This window comes from Xyrauchen texanus, chromosome 49 (assembly GCF_025860055.1).
Source record: "Xyrauchen texanus isolate HMW12.3.18 chromosome 49, RBS_HiC_50CHRs, whole genome shotgun sequence".
Classification (NCBI taxonomy): domain Eukaryota; kingdom Metazoa; phylum Chordata; class Actinopteri; order Cypriniformes; family Catostomidae; genus Xyrauchen; species Xyrauchen texanus.
In genome coordinates, this window is record NC_068324.1 from 21,239,071 (window position 1) to 21,262,258 (window position 23,188).

At 36.4% G+C, this 23,188-nt stretch overlaps 1 protein-coding gene across 1 annotated transcript; it reads right to left on the bottom strand.

Moving 5' to 3' along the window:
- Positions 1–1,177: 1,177 nt before the first annotated feature.
- Positions 1,178–8,358, bottom strand: LOC127640670 (hypermethylated in cancer 2 protein-like). The gene is made up of 2 exons (XM_052123359.1): positions 8,302–8,358; positions 1,178–4,778 (listed from the first exon to the last, which is right to left on the bottom strand). Exon 2 carries the CDS (start codon positions 4,745–4,747, stop codon positions 3,338–3,340), a length of 1,410 nt encoding a protein of 469 aa, XP_051979319.1. The 5' UTR covers positions 4,748–4,778; positions 8,302–8,358; the 3' UTR covers positions 1,178–3,337.
- Positions 8,359–23,188: the final 14,830 nt, after the last annotated feature.

A 23,188-nucleotide genomic window follows, 5' to 3' on the forward strand; every position in this document is an offset into this window, starting at 1 on the left:
GAACCGTTTTAATGGACATTCGGCTATATACTTATATAAAAACAGTATGAGCACGGTTTAGGGGAGATAACCGTTATTATAAACTGAAGTAGGCTACAGTACCGACAAATTAGGCAGAATGCAAATACGACGCGATGACGTCAATAATATGCTAATGACGCATGACGTCATCTGGCGACATTTAGCTACTTTTCGAGCAGGCTTTAGCTACTTTCCATTGAAAATAGTTGGCAACACTGGTTTCCAACGTCTTATCATCGACTCATTAAGACCAAGCTCCCGTGCAGCAGCTCTATTTACTTTTCCAACAGCCAGATCAATCGCCTTCAACTTGAAAGCAGCATCATATGCGTTTCTCCATGTCTTTGCCATGGTGAGGGTGACAAAATTACTACCGTAATCAGAATGATGGGAAGTTTGAGCCTTCGATTTAATCTAAACAGTAAACAAAAAAAGTTGTTTTGACCTTAACCCGTTCGGCAATTTCATTGGTCTAATGAAAGCTTCACGCCGCCAAAAAACTGAGCACGTCACAGAATGTTTTTTTTTAATTTTTTATAAAATTTGAAAGCGGGAAAAATCCATATATTAGCCGCGTCATTGTATAAGCCGCGAGGTTCAAAGCGTGGGAAAAAAGTTGCGGCTTATAGTCCGGAAATTACGGTATGTCAATGCCAATACTTTTGGCCAAGGCTGTACACCTTTGTATGAAGTCTTCAGTTTTTTGGCAATTTTTAAGCATTGTATAGCCTTCATTCCTCAAAACAATGATTGACTGACAAGTTTCTAGAGAATTTATTTTCTTTTTTGCCATTTTTTTACCACATTTTGACAAAGACATGCCAGTCTATTGCATACTGTGGCAAAACAAAAACAATGTTAAGCTTCATTTAATGAACCAAATAGCTTTCAACTGTGTAAGATATAATGGTATATAAGTGATTTTCTAGTACCAAATTAATTTACCATGATTACTCAAGGATGAGGTGTTGGAGTGATGGCTGCTTGAAATGGGGCCTGTTTAGATTTGATCAAAAAAAAAAAAAAAATCAAATGTTATATTTTTAAATGATTTCTCATTTTTTAATTCTCTCAGACCTTATTTCTCAATTACCTACCAACACTCAAAAAAAAAAAAAAAAAAAACAGTGAGGCAATGCAGTTATTCAATCAGCATTTCAATTTATTTAATGTCATAACTGAGAACAAGGTTATATACAACAGGACCTTAAATTGTTCAAAGAGTGAAAATGTGCTTTGGTTTTCATTAACAGGTTGCAAATACTTTAGTATCTGTATTTTCTGAACAAGGAACATGAGATTTTTGTTTTTCAAAAGCATTTGAAAACCACATCAATCCATACATTTACACACAAACTTTACTGCAAGTTGAAAAAAGAGCTGCCGAACCTTCTGAAGGCTTATTGTGTCAGGTGAAGGAAAATATTGAACTATATCTAAAACAAAACAGACAAACATAGCTGCAAAAATATTGGTTAATGGCGCGTTATTAGGACATGCATCCCAATTTGTTCCCTGAGGTTTGCAGAGGATGCAAATGAACATGTCGTCACTCATCACAGTTTTGAAGTTCAGTTTCAAGTCCTATTACATATTAAAAAGTTCCTGAATATTCTAGAATTGTATTGATATACAAAGTCAAATAATCATCTCGATATAAACAAAAAACAATGAAAAATAAAGCAAGCACAAAAATGAACAAAGACTGCTTGTAAAGGCAGTTAAGCAAATCAAATCTCAGGCTAGTTGATCGTTTATTTAAAGTACCCTTTTGATATTGCCAACATAGGCAATCAGCTACGAATCAGGTCTCAAAAGAACCTCCAGCATGCTGAAAAACGTGTAAAATACCCAACAAGAGGTAGTTTAAACTACACATGTCATAAAGAAATTAAAACACAGTAAAAGATGATTTATTATCTGAACAAAGTAAAAGTTTCAGAAATATATAAACTGAGAACAATAACTGACATTAAGATACCAAAAGATATTTACAGTAGGTTTCGCTTTTACGCTTTTGGTCTCGTATCAACACTTAAATGCACGAATGCAATTTGCTGAACCTAACTTTGTATTTATTTATTCATAAGTACACTGCACATGCCACATCAGTAAAATGAACAATTGACAACATGCTGTATAAATTAAGCCATTCGTTTAAAGCATTGGTATTAGCCAAAGAAGAAGAAATACCCCAAAAGAAAATGAAAGAAAAACCCTGAAAAATAAAAAGACGAAGACTCAAATATAAACCTGAATCAAAAGAAGCATAAATTAGACTTAAATATTTTTCAAGAATATAGATTTGGTTACAGTTTTACAGTATATCTTTAGCTTTTCAACATTCAATATTTCTTTGGAACTGTACATCGAAACACCCTAATTGCTCAAGCGATAACTAGCTCGGATCGCAACTCTAGTGAAGGATTATTACCTGTCCCCCTGAAAAGTTTACTTTAAAACAGGCAGTGTATTTTCTCTAATCTGGATCAGATGTCAGTTTAAGCTTATTATTTGGATTCAGAGATAATGACTGAAAATATGGAAGACAATGAGTAGTTTTTAATCTAACCTGTAGTCTTAAATAATCTCATATAGGCTAATCAGAGTGTTTGGTTTAATCTGAGGTAGCAAGTTTGTGTATTCAAGTAAACAATCCAGATAGCCTTATTATCGAGGTCCGTTTCTGAAGCATAAACTAAATCAGACTCCATAAAATACATTCGAGAAGTATTGCAAGTCACTGCTGTAAAATAACTGGTATCACCAGGAACATTCGTTTGCTTCAGTTCTAGAGAGGATTACTAACTATGAGGTAATTTTCATTATTTTATTTGATCAAACTACATCTCTAAGTGGATAAACGCAGAATTCAGATTTAACTACTCACTAACAAGAACAATAAACAACTCATGCACAATTACAATATTTAAGAAGGTATGAAGACAGAGGTATAGCAAAGTAAAGGCTGACGTTGCCATTTTTACGCTTATTTAAAAATAGCGTCGCCATTCCTCTACGAAAAGGAATCTTTGTAGCGGTCAAGAGCATTTGTGAGCGAACTAAGGCCACGCCCACTCCAGTACGCTTACGTAAAAACAAAAACGCATTGCTTTCGCTACGTTTCCCCTCTAATTCACTAGAACACCATTTTTCTCCACTGTAAACTGAGTTTTCAAACGGAAACTGATTAGTTTGGATATGGTCTAACCTCCCGAATAGTTCAAAAAGCGAGCCTAACCCAGACTAAACAAAATATTTAAGATCTGACTCTAATTTCGAGGTATCATCCAAGTTTCGAACTCTTTGACCTGTCCTACGATGTATGCATCCGCATGTGACTTAGGAGGTTTCTTTGTTGCGTAAATTTACCTCCGCAGACCTTGCACTCGTATGGCTTTTCCCCCGAATGAACACGCATGTGCTCGGTAAGACGATACTGCCTGGTGAAACGCATGCCACACTCCTCGCATGCAAACGGCTTTAGGCCGAGGTGGCTGCGCATGTGGCGTGTCATTGTGCCGCGCTGCGTGAACATCTTGCCACAAATATTGCAAGGGAACGGACGCAAGGTGTCGACATGTTTGAGGGACTTTGGTGGACTTTGCTCCAGGCTTTCGGAAGCTCCTTGCGAGACTCTGGTGACTCCATAACCTTCCTCTTCCTCCTCATCCTCAACTTTCACATCCATATCTTCATTGATATGGGTTTGTACATGGGACTTGAGGCTTTCCGAAGAGGGGAAACCCTTTTCGCATGGTATACAAACATAAGGGTTGTCGCCTTCGGCTTCTTTGAGAAAGGTCTCCTTTTGATAAACAAAATTTGTGGAGCCATTGTTTGGTTTTTGGCCTTCGGTTTCATCTTGCTTCTTTCCTACAATTTCTCTCTCTTTCTTTACAGATAACTCCAGAGTGAACATCTGATTCTGGGTTAGTTGACTTCCAGCCCTGTTTAGAGGAATGTAACCATTGACCTTGGATTTTCTTCGGGATCCCCCCCGTTTCTTTTCCTGAGCTCCATCCAAAGGAATTATCCAATTCTCCTCCTTTGGAACACACTTTTCATTTATTGCTAGCTGCATTTTGTTGGAGATTGATCTAGAAACAAAAACCTCATCATTCGCTGTTATTTCCGAATTTGAGTGCTTCTTCGATAAATCCAACCCCAAGTCCTGCTTCTTCCTAGAAATGCATCTACTTTCAGCATTATGCCTCTTTTTGGGAGGGGTCATACTATACAATTCAGTGTCTGATGAGTGATCTTCAATTGCCCTGTCGTACAAGTGAACTGATGATTTGTTTGAGGTAGGCGAAGAGAACCTCTGCCCTCTCAAGGAACTCCCACGAGATAAGCTTTTGAAGGAGCCATTTTGGTTGATCTTGCTGGAGCACAGGTTTGCGAGGTCAGTGAGTTGGAGATAGTTTGCTGTGGTGAGCAGGGAGCTCAAATCAAGAGCATCGAGGGCCTCATCAGATAATTTGCCTGTGTAAATGAAATCCAGAATTTGCAGAAAAACAGCTGGATCCACCATATCGGGGTCGAGGTGGATGAGGTTATCATGAAGGACCAAGGATTTGAAGTAGTGGCTAGTGGCGGCGAGGACGCTTTTGTGGGCTCGGAATAGCGTGTTCTCAACCATGATGATGACATCACAAAGGAAGCCCTTGGAGCGCTGTTGATTGAGCTGAAGAAGCAGTTGACTGGCATAGTTCGGGAGCTCCATCACCTACCCTTGATGTCTTGCATTGGTGTCACTGCAAGAGAAGAGGATAAACTGTTATTTTGGAAAAACAAAAACGCTAATGAACTTTGATAGCCCTTTTCACATTTAATCACTCGCAGAATGAGAATTATAGATATCAACAAATTCCATTTCACTAGTTAAAATGAAAATTCAACAACGAAAAAACAATGACTGAGGCTTACATTCTGCCAAACATCTCTTTTTGTGTTCTACAATAGAAAGTCATACAGATTTCAAACAACACTGAACAACAGTGAGTAAATGAGGACAGAATTTAAATTTTTAAGGTGAAGGATGCACAATTAATCTAATAAATAATCAAGATTAAAATCACAGCTGCTACAATTTAACAAATCGTGAAAAGCGTCAATTACAGCAGTCCACGTACATCTACTCATGTTGTGTCAAAACAGTTTTGATTTAATTTTGTTTCATATGAGTTTTGCAGCGTTTGAACATTGTAACTAGGGCTGTGTCGATCCTTTCTGTTCTCTACAGTCAGTTATTTAATCAAAAACAACAAAAGGTACATGTAATTATTATCAGACTGAGCATGAATGTTGTAAAACAAACAAAGGGATGACTAGTAAAAACACAACAATCTTTTTAGTGACAAAAAGGTTCCTGGACAGTTTGTTTGACAATCTAACAAGTTAAACTTTAAGCCTTTTGTTGATTGTCAATTGTTATGTGGTTTTGAGGTAACAAAAAATAAAATTAAAATAATTTTGAATAAATTAATACAAGAATAATAAATGGTCATATCTAATGGTTCAGCCAATATGGGGGTTTCAATGGTCAATGATAATAGTGAGAACAATAACAACATATTTATAGAGCAGGGTGCCTGATATCATGTCAATATACAGTTGAAGTAAGCATACATTTACATAAGTTTAAACAATTTTAACCACTCCACAGATTTAATATTAGTAAACTATAGTTTTGGCAAGTCATTTAGGACATCTACTTTGTGCATGACACGAGTCATTTTTCCAACAATTGTTTTACAGACAGATTGTTTCACATTTAATTGACTATATCACAAATGCAGTTGGTCAGAAGTTTACATACACTAAGTTAACTGTGCTTTTAAGCAGCTTGGAAAATTCCAAGATTTTGGAGGTATATTGGAGGTATTTTAAGGCCTACCTTCAAACATGAGAAAATCTAAATAAATCAGCCAAGACCTCAGAATACAATTGTGGACCTCCACAGGTCTGGTTCATCCTTGGGAGCAATTTCCAAATGCCTGAAGGTACCATATTCATCTGTACAAACAATAGTACGCAAGTATAGACACCATGGAACCCCGCAGCATATTGCTCATGAAAGAGACACATTCTGTCTCCTAGAGATCAACGTAGTTTGGTGCGAAAAGTGCAAATCAACCCCAGAACAACAGCAAAGGACCTTGTGAAGATGCTGGAGGCAGTTAGACAAGTATCTATATCCACAGTAAAACAAGTCCTATATCGATATAACATGAAAGGCCGCTCAGCAAGAAACAAGCCACTCCTCCAAACCGCCATTAAGAAGCCAGACTACAGTTTGCACATGGGGACAAAGACCTTAATTTTTGGAGAAATAACCTCTGATCTGATGAAACAAAAATCTGAACAGTTTGGCCATAATGACCATTGTTATGTTCGGGGAGAAAAGGGTGAGGCTTGCAAGCCAAAGAACACCATCCCAACCGTAAAGCACCCCCATGTGTCATGTTGTGGGAGTGCTTTGCAGCAGGAGGGACAGGTGCACTTCACAAAATAGATGACATTATGAGGAAGGAAAATAATGTGGATATATTGAAGCTAAATCTCTAGACATCAGCCAGAAAGGTAAAGCTCATCACAAATGGGTCTTCCAAATGGACAATGACCCCAAGCATACCTCCAAAGTTGTGGCAAAATGGCTTAAGGACAACAAAGTCAAGCTACTGGAGTGGCCATCACAAAGCACTGACCTCAATCCAATAGAAAACTGGTGGGCAGAACTGAAAAAGCGTGAGCGAGCAAAGAGGCCTACACACCTGACTTAGTAAGTTTTAGTACTTTATTACTAACCAGTTACACCAGTTCTGTCTGGAGGAATGGGCCAAAATTCTAGCAACTTATTTTGAGAAGCTTGAGGAAAGCTACCCAAAAAGTTTGACCCAAGTTAAACAATTTAAAGGCAATGCTACCAAATACTAACAAAGTGTATGTATACTTCTGACCCACTGGGAATGTGATGAAAGAAATAAAAGCTGAAATAATAATTCTCTCTACTATTATTCTGACATTTAACATTCTTAAAATAGTGATCCTAACTGACCTAAGACAGGGAATGTTTTCTACAATTAAATGTCAGGAATTATGGAAAAGCTGAGTTTAAATGTATTTGGCGGAGGTGTATGTAAACTTCTGACTTCAACTGTACATAATAGGGCTACAATTGATTGACAGTAAATGAGATGTCTACAAAATCGCTGAAATGAAACAAACAATTCTTCCACATAATATTAATGAAAAAAACTGCTCAAAAAAAAAAAAGATTAATTGTTTATTATCAATGATGAAAATCTCAAAATGACCAAGTCTATCACTAGTCATTTCCCTGACCGTAATGAAAACAGACCAAAATACCGTAATCACCATTATTGTTACTACAGTAAAAGAGTAATATTGTGGCATTAGCTTCCATATAATTGTTGTAATCAAACATTCGAAATAGTCCTAAATAAACGATTTTGTAAGCACCAGTTCAAGTAACATATCATTTACGATTGTATAATGAAACAACAACAACTGTACAAACGGGTATTTTAGCGGAAACTATGGTAACTATGGTCATTTTTAAAGGGACATTATCATAATGCAGTGACGTCATAATTAATGTCCATTTAAATAACATTGCGCTTTTTTCGTGCGATATTTCACTTTAAACAAGAATATCGTCCAATTTCTAAAATAAAGACTACACTAAAACGATTATGAAAAATACAAAACTGCACATGTGTTAAATAATTACATTTAAGTTAAATTTGCAAAGGACACAAACAGCGGGGTTTCATTTGCAATAGTTATGTTAAATAAAAAAATATTCGTAAAAACATGCTCGTCCAGAGCACCATGCCGAGAAATAACACAAGTCCGGGCTTGTAAAGGCGTACGGTGGATTTAAGGTAAAACTGCACGTATGCCTGTCTTAATAAATGCGGAACAGCGGACACTAATCTCACATAAACACAAGCATATTGCAAAACAAAGCGGCGTTCCGACCTCTTCGATATAATCATTCAGTGCGATTATTTCCAAACAGGTAAACGTCGGATAATTGAAAGATCGTTTAAAAAACAACAGGAAATGATCCCTTGCCAGACTGGTCTGGGCTAGGTAAGCTGGGCAGAAACGGGCTGATCGTGTAAAGCGTTTAATACCACAGATATTCCTCTAATCTCTCCTATTCATGATCAGTTCGTCCATGCGACACACCACCGACGTGCATATCGTTTTTAAAACGACAAAATATATTTATATCTTCTTTACAAATACCTTTTAAACAAGGGCAGGGCTCCTCACTTCTCCCGTCGTCATCAAAACGCCATTTTAGGATCTTGTGACGTAGGCAACATGACCCCTGACCCAGTTCAGCCCAGTATCACCCCCCCCACCTACCCTCAGGTTATTAGCAAGGCATGATAATACTTCAAACATTGTCACCTGAACCTGTGCGTACTTTATTTACATAAATTCAGTTAACAGTGACAATTAACATTTGTGAACAAACAGCTAAAATACTACAAATTATAAATATTTCAATGTTTAAACATAATATATAGATCATTTATAATGAAAACACAATGAGCCGGAAATAGTTAGGCTATATAAAAATACTAAGTTCTAAAATTCATATCAAACACTTAAAGGAATAGTTCACTGGAAAATTAAAATTCTTTCATAATGTATTCACCCCCATATCATCCCAAACCCGGATGACTTCCTTTGAAGTAAAACTAAAGATGTTGGTAAACCGTTAGCCTCAACCACCACTCTTTTTCATTGAGTGGAAAAAGAAGCAATGAAAGTAAATGGTGACTGATGCTACCAGCTCCTTTTTCTTTCTATCTATCTTTTTGTTACACATGTAATAGTAGCCAGCTGGTAGGTAACTGTGCAGTGTGTAAACCTCCCGTTTGGAACAGGTTAATCAGGACTGGTTACACACAGAAGAAAGTCATGAGGGTTTGGGACAACTTGAGGGTGAATAAATTATGACAGAATTTGCAACTATCCCTTTAACGTGGAAACGTTTGAACCTCTTTAAACTTCAGTGTGACATGTAAATGCCCCCAGCAAAAACGATTTAGTTATGAGAGTTTGAACTTTAATAAAGGAGGTATATATGTACTGCGATGGACTGGCGACCTGTCCAGGGTGTCCCCCGCCTTTCGCCCAATGTTAGCTGGGATAGGCTCCAGCCCCCCGCGACCCTGTACACAGGATAAGCGGTTGACGATGGATGGATGGATGGATGGTATATATGTATCTTTTGCATGGACGTCTGGTCTGATGGTAATGGAAAATCACAACATCAGAGAACTGTGGCCTCCTCGAAAGCTTCGATCCATCTGTAAGATAAATGTACATGAAATGATAAAATTTGAAAAATGACAGTTTGAGTGTTAGATGGCTATTCTATAGTATTTTCTCTATTTGAATTTTGAAATATTTTTTTTCTTCTATTTATTTTAGTAACCTTTCACAGATCTGGGGATCATTTGCTCTGAAAATGTAGTAAAGAGTGTTTTTTTAGTGAATTTTATAATGCAGCGAGAAGGTGTTAACTTTCCAAAGCTGCTACATCCTGTGAAAATAAAATAAGGTATTATATATATATATATATATATATATATATATATATCACTGTTTACATCAACTAATATACACCAGTTAGGTTTGATTAACAAGTTGTTTACTAAAGATGCAAGACCATTATCAAACTGCTAATACAGTATATTAACTATTATTAAACAATACTAAACATAATAAAAAAAATAAAAATAAAGTTTACTACAGTGAACATAAATTAATAACATACCATTTGTATGTACCCTATTAATGTAGTTATAATGTAGGAAAACTATTTGTAATTAATGCTCAATTAACTATAAAACTAATGCTCTACGATTACTTTATTCCATGTAGTTATTATAAAGTGTAACCCAAGTAGGATATGACACCTATAAATGGCTGCATTTACAGAATATATTCTTACCTCGCTGGCAGCATAAGTGTACAGAACTTTGTTCATGATGATAAACCAGAACCGTTTCCACCGTTTCCCGTTGCCTTTCCTCCTCTCTAAGACCAGTCTGTGTCAGCTGAAACCCGAAATGAATGAATGAAGACCTGTGTGATGAGATTTGAGTTAACAGGACAGATCTAGTCAGCTTTGATTGACTGGGATAGTAGCATGGGTCCCAAAAGTATCTCCTTTGACCACTTATGTCATCAAAACTATGAAATAACACAAATTGAAGTATGGGAAATGTGCAGTGACTTCATATTTCAGCTACTTCAAGTATCCACTCTTAATCTAGATTACTCGGTTCATTCTCTTAACCAACTTCATGCGGATCATCCTGAGATGCGTTATAAATATATATTCCCTTGTATGCTGGACACTTGTTGACTGCTTTTCCTTCACAATCCACTCCAACTCATCCATTAATAATAATAATAATAATAATGGTAAGTCAATTAAAACTTTAGATTTGCAAAGAAATTAACATGAAATAAAATGAATTCTCATCCCTTCCCAGTAGGTGGCGATATGCACAAAGAATGCAAATCACCAAAAACAAAAGAAGGAGAATGTGAAAGTGATAATGGATATTATTAGTAAAAAAAGGACTTAAATATTGAGCTGTTTCTCACCCACACCTATCATATCACTTCTGAAGACATGGTTTTAACCACTGGAGTCTTATGGATTACTTTCATGCTGCCTTTTTGTGCTTTTTGGAGCTTCAGCGTTCTGGCTGCCATTCACACTCTGGGGTTCTAATTGAGGTGAAGGTGGTCTCTCTTGGTGTAATCTTCAATGGCAGTAAAAATGGCCTGAAGCCACTCGTCTCGATATGTGGCTGAGCTTTGATGATAAAATGGGAGTTTGTAAATGATATATTCTGCTGGCCAAAGTGAAGTTGTGAAATGAACACAGTTTATTATATGAACAAAGTTCCATAAAATAGAAAACTGAAAATATAAACATGGTCATCTGTTATCAGTCTCAGCTAGATGCATTTGTTTTGGGAGATTAAATAAATATTTTAAAGATGCTCAAGTATTAAATACATGAAGAATCAATTCTTACCTGGCAGACAGAATGTTAAGCTCATTTTGATAGCCCTCTTGATAGTGTTTACTGACCTGAGGAAAATTCAAATGCAAAAATATTCTAAACATTACTTGTTTATGTTGCAAGCTATTTGCATAACACTTAATGTTAAAAACAACTGTAATAATAATAATAATAATAATAATAATAAAGTAGAACTACTTATAAAAAAGTAAGAAAATTATTTAATAGGAAATACTTTCAATAGAAAAATAACAGAAAATTATTAAAAATAAAAAAAGTATTGTATAGATAGAATTTTTGTATAGATAGAAGACAATTGTATAGATAGAAGACAACTGTAATAAGTTTTAATTAGAAAATATTCTAAACAGAAAAATAAGAGAAAAGTATAAAAAATAAAATAGTAAAATTATTAGATATTGATAAATAATGTAATCATAATTCATTAATAACATTTAATGGCAAACACAGCTGTTATACAAAAAACTAATATTCATTTGAAAAACAATATTAGAAAATACTTTAAATAGGAAAATAAAATAAAATATATATATATATAAAAATAGATATTGATCTAATAAATTAATCATAACTCATTAATAACATTTAATGGCAAAGACAGCTGTCATAAAAACTAGAAAAAAGTTGTACAAAATACTTTATATAGAAAAGTAATAGAAAAGTATTAAATAGCCAAAAGGTAAATACATGAGAAATTAATGGAATTAATGAAAGGAAAATGTTTTCCAGCTATATAAGAAATAATTCAATATAATCATAAGCGTACCTTCATCCCAGCCAATGAGAGCACATTGTCTGGTCTAAAATGATCCGACAATACTGGCGTACAGTACAGAAGACTATCATTAAACTGTTGCTAAATATAAAATAAAAGAAACAAAAGATGCTTAAATATATAAAATATACACTCACCTAAAGGATTATTAGGAACACCATACTAATACTGTGTTTGACCCCCTTTCGCCTTCAGAACTGCCTTAATTCTACGTGGCATTGATTCAACAAGGTGCTGAAAGCATTCTTTAGAAATGTTGGCCCATATTGTTAGGATAGCATCTTGCAGTTGATGGAGATTCGTGGGATGCACATCCAGGGCACGAAGCTCCCGTTCCACCACATCCCAAAGATGCTCTATTGGGTTGAGATCTGGTGACTGTGGGGGCCATTTTAGTACAGTGAACTCATTGTCATGTTCAAGAAACCAATTTGAAATGATTCGAGCTTTGTGACATGGTGCATTTTCCTGCTGGAAGTAGCCATCAGAGGATGGGTACATGGTGGCCATAAAGGGATGGACATGGTCAGAAACAATGCTCAGGTAGGCCGTGGCATTTAACCGATGCCCAATTGGCACTAAGGGGCCTAAAGTGTGCCAAGAAAACATCCCCCACACCATTACACCACCACCACCAGCCTGCACAGTTGTAACAAGGCATGATGGATCCATGTTCTCATTCTGTTTACGCCAAATTCTGACTCTACCATCTGAATGTCTCAACAGAAATCGAGACTCATCAGACCAGGCAACATTTTTCCAGTCTTCAACTGTCCAATTTTGGTGAGCTCTTGCAAATTGTAGCCTCTTTTTCCTATTTGTAGTGGAGATGAGTGGTACCCGGTGGGGTATTGTGGGGTACTCAAGGTTGTGCATGTTGTGGCTTTACAAATGCTTTGCTGCATACCTCGGTTGTAACGAGTGGTTATTTCAGGCAAAGTTGCTCTTCTATCAGCTTGAATCAGTCGGCCCATTCTCCTCTGACCTCTAGCATCAACAAGGCATTTTCGCCCACAGGACTGCCGCATACTGGATGTTTTTCCCTTTTCACACCATTCTTTGTAAACCCTAGAAATGGCTGTGCGTAAAAATCCCAGTAACTGAGCAGATTGTGAAATACTCAGACCGGCCCGTCTGGCACCAACAACCATGCCACGCTCAAAATTGCTTAAATCACCTTTCTTTCCCATTCTGACATTCAGTTTGGAGTTCAGGAGATTGTCTTGACCAGGACCACACCCCTAAATGCATTGAAGCAACTGCCATGTGATTGGTTGATTAGATAATTGCATTAATGAGAAATTGAACAGGTGTTCCTAATAATCCTTTAGGTGAGTGTATATATTTGGTTTCATAATGGTGGTGGTGTAGTGGAGTGGTAGTGGTGTAGTGGTCTAAGCACATAACTGGTAATCTGGTAATCAGAAGGACGCTGGTTCGAGCCCCACAGCCACCACCATTGTGTCCTTGAGCAAGGCACTTAACTCCAGGTTGCTCCAGCGGATTGTCCCTGTAATAAGTCCCTGTAATAAGGGCTCTGTAAGTCGCTTTGGATAAAAGCGTCTGCCAAATGCATAAATGTAAATGTAAATGTAATACTTAATCAAAGTCTATCCACTTTCTCTGGTCTGAAAAGACTTCTGCTGACGTAAAGAAAGCCACACTGGCAAATAAAATGTTATCAACAAATAATATCATAGCATAGTTTTACTGATCAAATCAAAACCAGAAGGATTACATTTAAACGTATTAATTTATAATAAGAATATCATTGTCACTTACTAAAAAAGTACATTCAAGGCTACATCACTCTCCCGGAGAGCTTCAACAAGATTCCCTCCTTTAATAAAACCTAGGGATGAATACATCCAGATATTTCTGAAGGACTCACTGTTGCAAATGATTGAATTATTTATTTAAGGCCACAGATGCTTGAAGCATGTCTGATGCTTGGAGAAAGTTGCTCCTGGCATTATTACTGCTCAATTAACTGCTTTTATTATTAAATAATAAATGACTCACCCTTCCTGGTTGGACAATCACATGATGGCCCGTGAGGTGACGCTGAACATCATAAAGCTTTTGGGAATTATCCTGTTAGATAACAAATGTTCACATTTCGCAAGATTTAGTAAGAAGAAGCACAGGACATTGACAGTTGATTTTGAAACAAAGAATTTGACTCTTGTTTTACAACTTCATTGGAGTGTTTGGCTGCATCTTCGGCTCTTGCTCCAGGCCTTCCTCACCATGACCTCCTTCACGATCACTAAAGCAGCTGTAAAAAAGACAATACAGACGTGACTTGTTTGCATAATAAAATACTTAGAATGAGATTTTAAATTATTTCAAAGATGTAGAGGGGATTGTCTGGTAACAGAAGATTTCATGATTTTTTCATGGCCAGTCCCAGGTTAAGAATTTTGTAAATCGTTTAAAGTCAAACCGGTTTGCTAATGAATCATTAAAACTAATTTGTGTATTGGTTTGACTGATTCAGAAGATTGTTAGCCCCCTGAGATTTGACCAGGAATAGATTGACTATGTTCCGTGCATAGAGTCCATTGTGTAGTGAGATCATTTCAGCAGTGAGATCCTTTCACAGCGTGTTGAGCATTAAAGTTGTTCAGTGTAATGCAGGGGTTCTCAACCTTTTGAAAGCTGGGCCCCCCTAAAGCTGGTTCATTGCAGTTGGGGCCCCAGTGCCCCCCGCCCCGCCCCATGCTTTATTGTTGTTATTATTATTATTATAATTGGCAGTAGCACCAGACTTCTAATGTGAGCTTACAGGCATTATTATTATTATTATTATTATTATTATTATGAGTAGTAGTAGGCCTATCATCATTACTAGGCTATTGCTATATAATTATATGAGGTTACATGCTTTATTGTTGTTGTTATTATTATTATTATTATTATCATCATCAGTAGGCCTATTATCATTACTAGGCTATTGCTATAATTGGGAATTGGCACCAGACCTTTGATATTAATTTATGCTTTATTATTGTTATTATTACTAGGCCTAATAGTAGGCATCATCTGCATTTTTTACAGAAGCTTGCTGGTAGGTGATGTTAATGTGAGACCTGAGCCTGCTTGCCTTGCAAAGATCCTCAATTCTTGGCTCAATGTTTGATAAACATAGCCTCAAACCATCCTCGATTTGTGCACGATTGCGGTATTTCGTTTTGAGTGCAGTCATTTTTGAGAATCCTGCCTCACACAAATATGTCGACGCGAAAGGAAGGAGAATCTTCAAGGCGACGTCACAGAGTTCAGGGTATTCCTGCATCAATACTGCCCAGAATGACGAAAGAGGGCAGGAGCTAAAGAGTTCCTTCAGTCTACTGTCACTCTTCAGCTCAATAAGCTGTTCCTGCATATCAATTGATAGCTCGTTGGCTGTGCACACAAACGGATCTCGAACCCACGCAAAAGAGCGATAATCCTCTTTAAAGTACGTCGCAAATTTTTTTCTCATTGCTGACAGGTGCTCAGATGCTGATTGAAATAGGGAGGAGAAATCGTGTGACGTGCCTGCATCAGTGATAAAGTCTGCAAGGCTGGGGAACATGTCGCAGTTCCCTCGACTGATGCGGCCATGCCAGAGGTCTAGTTTTTGTGTGAAGGCGTTCACTTTGTCTGCAAGGAGCAAAATATGAGTTTCGCGGCCTTGCAAAGACAGGTTGAAATCAAACAAGCGGCATTTTCTAAAGTCTATGAGCGCAGCACACACAAATAAACTAAATTGACATACTGCAGTTAAATTTCAAAATGTGGTGTTTTTATATTTATAACATTTGAATACAGTTCAGCAACATACGTCACACGACCTGACGACCAAGAGAGCTGACAATTTACCATCACCTCACGATTGAAAATGTGTCACTGATTTCATATGACAGTTCAACAAACAAGTTAATAATATTAAGTCACTTACATTTTAGACGAAATAATGACTGTTTTGGTCTATTTTAGCAGCGAAAATAAATCCGATGAATCCAAACAAAGATCACAGCATAGCCATAGCGCATCTCACAGCAATACTCAATCGTGTTCAGTGTTGCCAACTATTTTCAATGGAAAGTAGCTAAAGCCTGCTCGAAAAGTAGCTAAATGTCACCAGATGACGTCATCGCGTCGTATTTGCATTCTGCCTAATTTGTCGGTACTGTAGCCTAGTTCAGTTTATAATAACGGTTATCTCCCCTAAACCGTGCTCATACTGTTTTTATATAAGTATATAGCCGAATGTCCAGTAAAACGGTTCTCAATTACATATTTTCTGTTAGACAACGGAACGGAATGGAACTTAGCTAACGTTACATGTTTATGAGTTTGAAGAAGGTTTATTGTTGTGTTTGGATAAGTAAAATGTATAGAGGCTGTAAATATACGATCTGAAGTCGGAGAGTTCAGAAACCGAACCGGAATGAACTAAAACTCTGATTAGTAGTGAATATAAGTGCATGCCAAGAAAAAACGGTCAAATTAAATGTTTTGAATTAAAACAAAGGAGAAGGCAGCTGCTATGTGATCACTGATTGGTTCCTGCTAACACAGCGTGCACATGCGCAGTTCATTCATGTCTATGTCCGCTGGCATGCAGTCAACGGAATGTGCTGCTCCTCTCAGCCGCTCACTGAACAGAGCAGACGCAGCGGGGAAGACCTCACGCTTGCAGTACTGGCGATATTTGGAATTTGGAAAGTTGCTAAGGTTTGTCCAAAAAGTCGCTAGATTTGTCGCTAGTCGCTTTTTTGAAAAAATGTCGCTAAAGGGGTCTGAAAAGTCGCTAAAAATAGCGACAAAGTCGCTAAGTTGGCAACAATGAATTTTCGTGTTTTGAATGATTCAGTGTTGTGAACGAATCGGTTGAGTCAAAGATTCAACGACCCATTCACAAACATCTGTCTCATTCTTGATGAATCGGCCGTTTGAACGAATCGTTTGAATGAACGACTCAATGACTCGCTTAATGAAACCGCTTATCACCTGCATTTGCACTCACTATCGACAAACCAATCAAATTTGTTCAAAACTTTTTTTTTAAATCAGTCCAAACACATTTTAATTTTTATTCAGAAGTTATGTATATACAAAACTATAACCTTTTATGACAGTGATAAAAAAAATGTGCCCAAATTTTTTTTTTTTCCAGTTTTTTTTCCCTTCCATTATAGCTTACTCGCGCCCCCCCGGGAGAGTGTCCGCGTCCCCCCGGGGGGGGGCGCGCCCCACCGATTGAGAACCACTATGTGTGTCCATAGACGAGATCCATGCAACCCATTTGTCACTCATTTAATATTCTTTCTGTTGTCTACAGTCAGTTGTTGATCAAAAATAACAACAAACATTAAAAAAAAACTATTCATTCTAATCATGCATCACACAGATGAAGTAAAACCATCTTTACATGGCCATCTGAAGTAAAGCCATCTCAACAAAAACATGTGCTCATTTAAAGGTGCTGTTTACAGAAATGCCTTTTTTTAAAGAGACAGTAACGTTTTAGCACGTGTTAGACAAATCAATGTAAATACTTGTAAACAGAACAAACTATGCAATAAATATGTAACAAAAATAATATATGAAATATGATATCTTATTTATTGATTGAATACATTTATTTGTTCATTTTTAAAAAGCCAAAATTTGACCAAAATTATAAAGTAATAAAATATAATTATTAAAATTAATATTTTCCTAATGTACCAAGTTAAAAGGTTCCCTGTATAATTAAAAAGCATTCGCTGGGAGATCATTCATTTTATATGTAAGAAATTGGGACATTATAACTGAAATAAACCCATATGAATCGATATTGAATCATAATTGTAATCGACTCGAGAGTTTGTGAATCAGAATCCATTTAATTTGGAAATCTGTATCAACACCCAGCCATACTTGCATTAATTACAATTTTTTACTTTGGCGTGTAACTCGTCCCGCACTGTTTGCTCTAAGCACATAAATGATACCTCAAATCCAGCAGCACTGACTATTTTCTACTTTGTCACGTAACTTGTCCCACACTGTTAGAGCTATGAACATGAATGATTCCTGTGACTATTGCTATTACTTTTCAAACAAATTTAACAATTTGTGTCTAATGGATGATAAAACAGGGACACTTACTAGGAATCCAAATATTTGTGGAAACTTGGGGGCAAGCTTTTTTGACTTGCACTAGTAACAATGACCTAGCAACACCCTAAACAACACTTATGTTTTTCAGAAAATGTCAAATTATTATTATTATTATTGTTTTTTTTTTTTAAAGTTAAAGAATCCTCATCGGTTAGAAGGAGCTGATATTGTGGAATTCTTTGGAAAGGTTTAAGCACGTTATGTTTCACAGCCAGGTTAGCACAACATGGATTGCTCTGTATAAAGGAGAAAAGTGGAGATGGAAAAGGAGAAAAAGCAAGAAAGCGAGAGATGAAGAACTTATAGTCAGTACTTTTTAAAACGTTAAAAGAAAAACAAACAGACTATTCACATTACAACAAAGGTAATCATCCACATACACTATAGATACCACTTGACTTGACTAGAGCAACTAGGTTACTGTTACAGAAGGTACTGAACTGACAAAACAGGTTGGAGTGTTATTTTTTTACATCAATTCACAGACAACTTTGGGAAATGCAGGGTTCTTCCAGCACTGCTCTTCTAGAACACCCACATTCTTGTCGAACTCACAAATGTAAGTGGAGTACATTTTAAGATAAGGCCCTTTCTTCACAAATATGTGTGCTACACCACAGTGCTCATTCCTTTTTAGACAAGGGAACTGTATCAAGGCTTTGGTCCATTTAAAGGAATCTTTAATTATTTATAGGTGTTTATTGTGTTTCAACTGATTTTAAAAGTGACACATTTGGCTTTACTATATGTAGGGTTTACCTTGGCAAAATGGTTTCGCCAGTTCAGAAATGGTTTTGAAAATAAGTCCAAAGAGTTTAAAGATATTTCCAAGCTTAGACACTACACATCATACCTTATGGAGTTGTCTACAGTCTAGGTCAAACCCAGATTCCAGACTCTATATATGTAAGTCTCTAAGTTTGAATTGTGCTCAAGTCACCAAGACTGACTCTCCATTGTTGTCTATACATACAAAGGCAAGCGGGATTGTTGATATCTGGTGTTTGTGGATGTTGGTGCAGTTGCATTACCAGCGAGTGACCTGCTTTTCCAGCTCTTTCAACATGTCACAATTGAGCTTGTGTAGCTGTGGCAAAGAACACAAGATCTGGTTCACCAATCACTCGTCAGTCACAGATTTTCCGGCCTGACAGGAGGCTTTCAGTACGGCTTCACCTCGTTAAAAAAGTAGATCAACTTTTATGATAACATTTCAGTTTTGGGTGAATTATCCGTATATACTTCTGAACAAGATAATTTGGGCAATTTCATTTATTCTTTTGTCGTGGAATTAAATGTTTGTTATGCTGTTTCTTCTGGCCATTACTAAATAAAAAAACTCAAAGATAACTTTTATGATCTACATTTTTCTTCAACATTTTTTTAATTAGTAGTTAAATGTCCTACAGATTCTACAAGGAAGCAATTAAGCACAACTGCTGCCCAACACTGACTGCAATACATTAAGATATTTGGATAAACATTTAGTGTGTAAGCAGATAAAGCATAAGAATCAGATTTAGAAAGAGCCCGTGTGACTGTGATGCACTCACGTTTCAGTAAACGCGAGCATAAGCTGGGCTTTACCTGGGACATTACGTAACGGATCCTACCTAACGTGACTGTGTTTGAACCAGTTAAACATGTTAAAGTGACCACTTACTATGTGGAGCAGCTTCAGTACTTTCACAAATCTGTCAAATAATAAATAGTAATCATAAATAAAATAGTTTCATAAAACAATACGGTTTGAATGACATTCCTGCTTCAACTAAAGAACAGACTTACATTTTCTCTGAAGTCATGATCTCTTTTACAATGTGAGCAATCTTGGTGTTTTTAGCCTTCATCTAAAATTCAAACAGAAACATTACATTTAAATAAAATGAATATAAAGAATACAAGCAAGCCACACTATGACAAAGACATTACTGTCACTTTAACCTGCAAAGATAACAGGTACATTTTGGTAGTTTGTAGTTGATGCAGAACATGTCCATTGACCTATTTATTAATTCATTTATTTTTATCAAGATTTTTGGTTAAAATGTATATTAATGTGTAAGGGAATGTGTATATCTTTCATCCTGTAACATTTTACATTATATTTACGTTATACATTTATTTACATTATTTACTATCTGTAGCTGCTTCTGAAACATTAGAAAAATCATCTACTCCCAAGATTTCATAGAAGTATGATAGAAGATCTGTTTTCATATATTTAATGAATGAGTCATTGACAAATTATGGCTAATTTTAGCTTATCGTGGCCAGTTTGGCGGCCGACCCACCGGCCCGCTCTCTTCTCCCGATGGCCAGTCTGCCCCTGATCGGCCCCAAAGAGCATCGGCCCACCAGGAAAATGCCTGGTATGCCAGATTACCAGTCCAGCCCTGGATGTACAGAGCTGAAATATATAAAATCTTTATTTAAATTCAGCAGAATATAGAAAGTCATATACATCTGTGATGGCATGAGGGTGAGTAAATGATGAGAGAATTTTTGGATGAACTATCCTTTTAAGGGCATATGAGAGGAACTAAAAGAATGCTAATTAAAAACAACACAATTCCGTATTCTTGAAGATCAAAACTATTTAAGCAGTCAATACCACTGACTCAATCTGTAATATGAATCAGATATAGGTCAAATGTTAAATCATTGTAAGTGCCTCACTGTAACTAAGATTTTTGTGTCAATATTATTTTATTTGCTTGGTGCTCAACCTTGGATGCGAGAGGTTTTGTCCTAAAAGAGGGAGGAGGGATTTTGGAGAGACATGGTTTTGGTGCCACAGCAGACTTGATGTAACTTTTAGTAGTTGGTGGGGCATGCTGATGAACATATACAATACTGTGCAAAGGTTTTAGGCAATTGTGAAAATGTTGCATATTGAGAATGTCTTAAAAAATAATGCCATAAATAGATTTCATTTATCAATTAACATCATACAAAGCCCGGTTAACATAAGAACTAAATCAATATTTGGTGTGGCCACCTGTTACGATGAGCAGGAAGGCAGATGAGGGGCGAGGATCTAATTGCAGGGTTGACTTTATTGGACAGGGTGAAAACTAAATAAACAAAACCAAAACAAAGGAAACACCCGCAATGGGGAAAATACAACAAAAACAAGGAAAACATGCAACGGTTTAACAGGCAGGATAAACATCACAGACCACGGAAACAAGCATCCATAAACATCGACAATCGACAGGGGAATGGAGAAACAGCAGGATTTAAATACACAGGAGACATGATGATGACAAACGATGATCAGGTGAGCACAATGACACAGGGCTGGCAGTGATGAGGGCCGGGAATCATGGGAAGTGTAGTTCTTTTACAAAGGGAATAGGAATTTGAGACAAAGACTAGTGAAACACAGGGCAGACAACAAGGGAATCGTGACACCACCATTGCCTTTAATACTGCCCCAATTTCTCCTAGATACATCTGGACACAGTTTTTCTTGGTTGTTGACAGACAGGATGTTTCAAGCTTCTTGGAGAATTCACCACAGTTCTTCTATCTATTTACACTATCTCAACTGATTCTAAAGGTGGTTTCTGCTCACCCGCTGTGACAAATAAAGACCACATAATTATTTAATGTTGTGTCTGACTAAATACAAAATGCAGAATGTATAGAATGATATTGTATATAGAATTAATCTATCCAAAACAAATTAAAACCCAGTAGGCAGACATTATTGAACCTATAAAGTTGTCAATTGCATCATTCACGGTGCATCATGTGAGTGGGTGGTCGCTGCAGATTTTGTCTGGCACACTTTGTTGACCACAATTCTCTGATTGGTAGATCATACCTCTGCTGTATCATGGGTAGAGTTCTTTGCCAGGAATTAAACTATTAACCCTTAAATGCATACCTCAGGCCTTCAGTTACCTGGGAACTCATTACCCCTCTTTTATCTCATCCATTTTTTTGAGTTATGCCCACACTACTGTAGTATCCCTCAACCTTTCCCTTGTAAACCGTCTACCAATAAAAGAAATGTCAACATTGAAAGACAAAAATGTGAATAGTTTAATTACCAAGTGTATTGGGTCTTCAGTGACCAGAGCTATGTAAAAGTGTTACAATATATATTTGTGCAACCATAAAAAACAAATTCTGTGCAATGGTGTTGAATTATCAATAACCCTTATGTGTGTTCACATAATTGTGTGTTATTTGTTTCTCAAGGCGGTGCTATTGTTTCAGTGATTTACTTGATTGATGTTTGACATTGATACTTGAGGATATAGCAAGCAAAAAACATGAACATTTGGGTGTATTAGAAGTTGTACATCTATTTAGACTCAAAAAGTTCATGAGAAATACATATTATGTGTAGCTTATGTGTTATGTTTAGCTCAGTATGTGTTTGAAAGCCTGTTGATTTTCATATATATTCAGCGTGGGAGTAATGAATGAAAGATGTTCTATCATTAGTTGCAATGTCTCTTTGATGTATGAAAAGCATATATCAGCATGTATTATATTCTATTATTTTCTAATGGTCTTAAAATGTTTTGAAATTTTGACACTATCAGGGCATTTTTTACATCCATTTGTGATATATATAAGTGTTGGTCTGCTTAAGACCCAAGATATGTAATAATGCAAAACACCCGTGCATTTAAAGGTTAAAAATGATTTCTTTTTAATGAATTGATTGCATAAATATAAGCATGTACCATTGATTAACTGTCTGGTCTGTCTTAAAATGTTATAAGTTACTGTTAAAAATGTATTTGCCTTTGGACAAACTAAATGGGATTTTACTTCCGGAACCAGACTGTTGCTCTCTATTTAAAAAATAATCACTTCTATAAAAGGATTCCTGAAAATTCTCCATCTTCAGACAGTCAAATTATGTCATATATACAATATCTGCTTGTATCATAGGGAATGTATATTATAGCTTTTGAGCAAATGTTATTCCAACTGTTGTAGTATTAAATTGCTTTATTAAATGGCCACATGTTTTGAAGGGATCCTTACTAGATTTAGGGACAGATCATTGTTTCTGAAGAAACTTAAATGTAAAAATCTCCCTTTGACCTACATTGATAGAATGTTTAACAAAAATGTTGTTTATCTTATAACAGAAG

Coding starts and splice junctions, on each gene's coding strand:
- LOC127640670 (XM_052123359.1), bottom strand. CDS start 4,747: ATGGAGCTCCCGAACTATGCCAGTCAACTGCTTCTTCAGCTCAATCAA.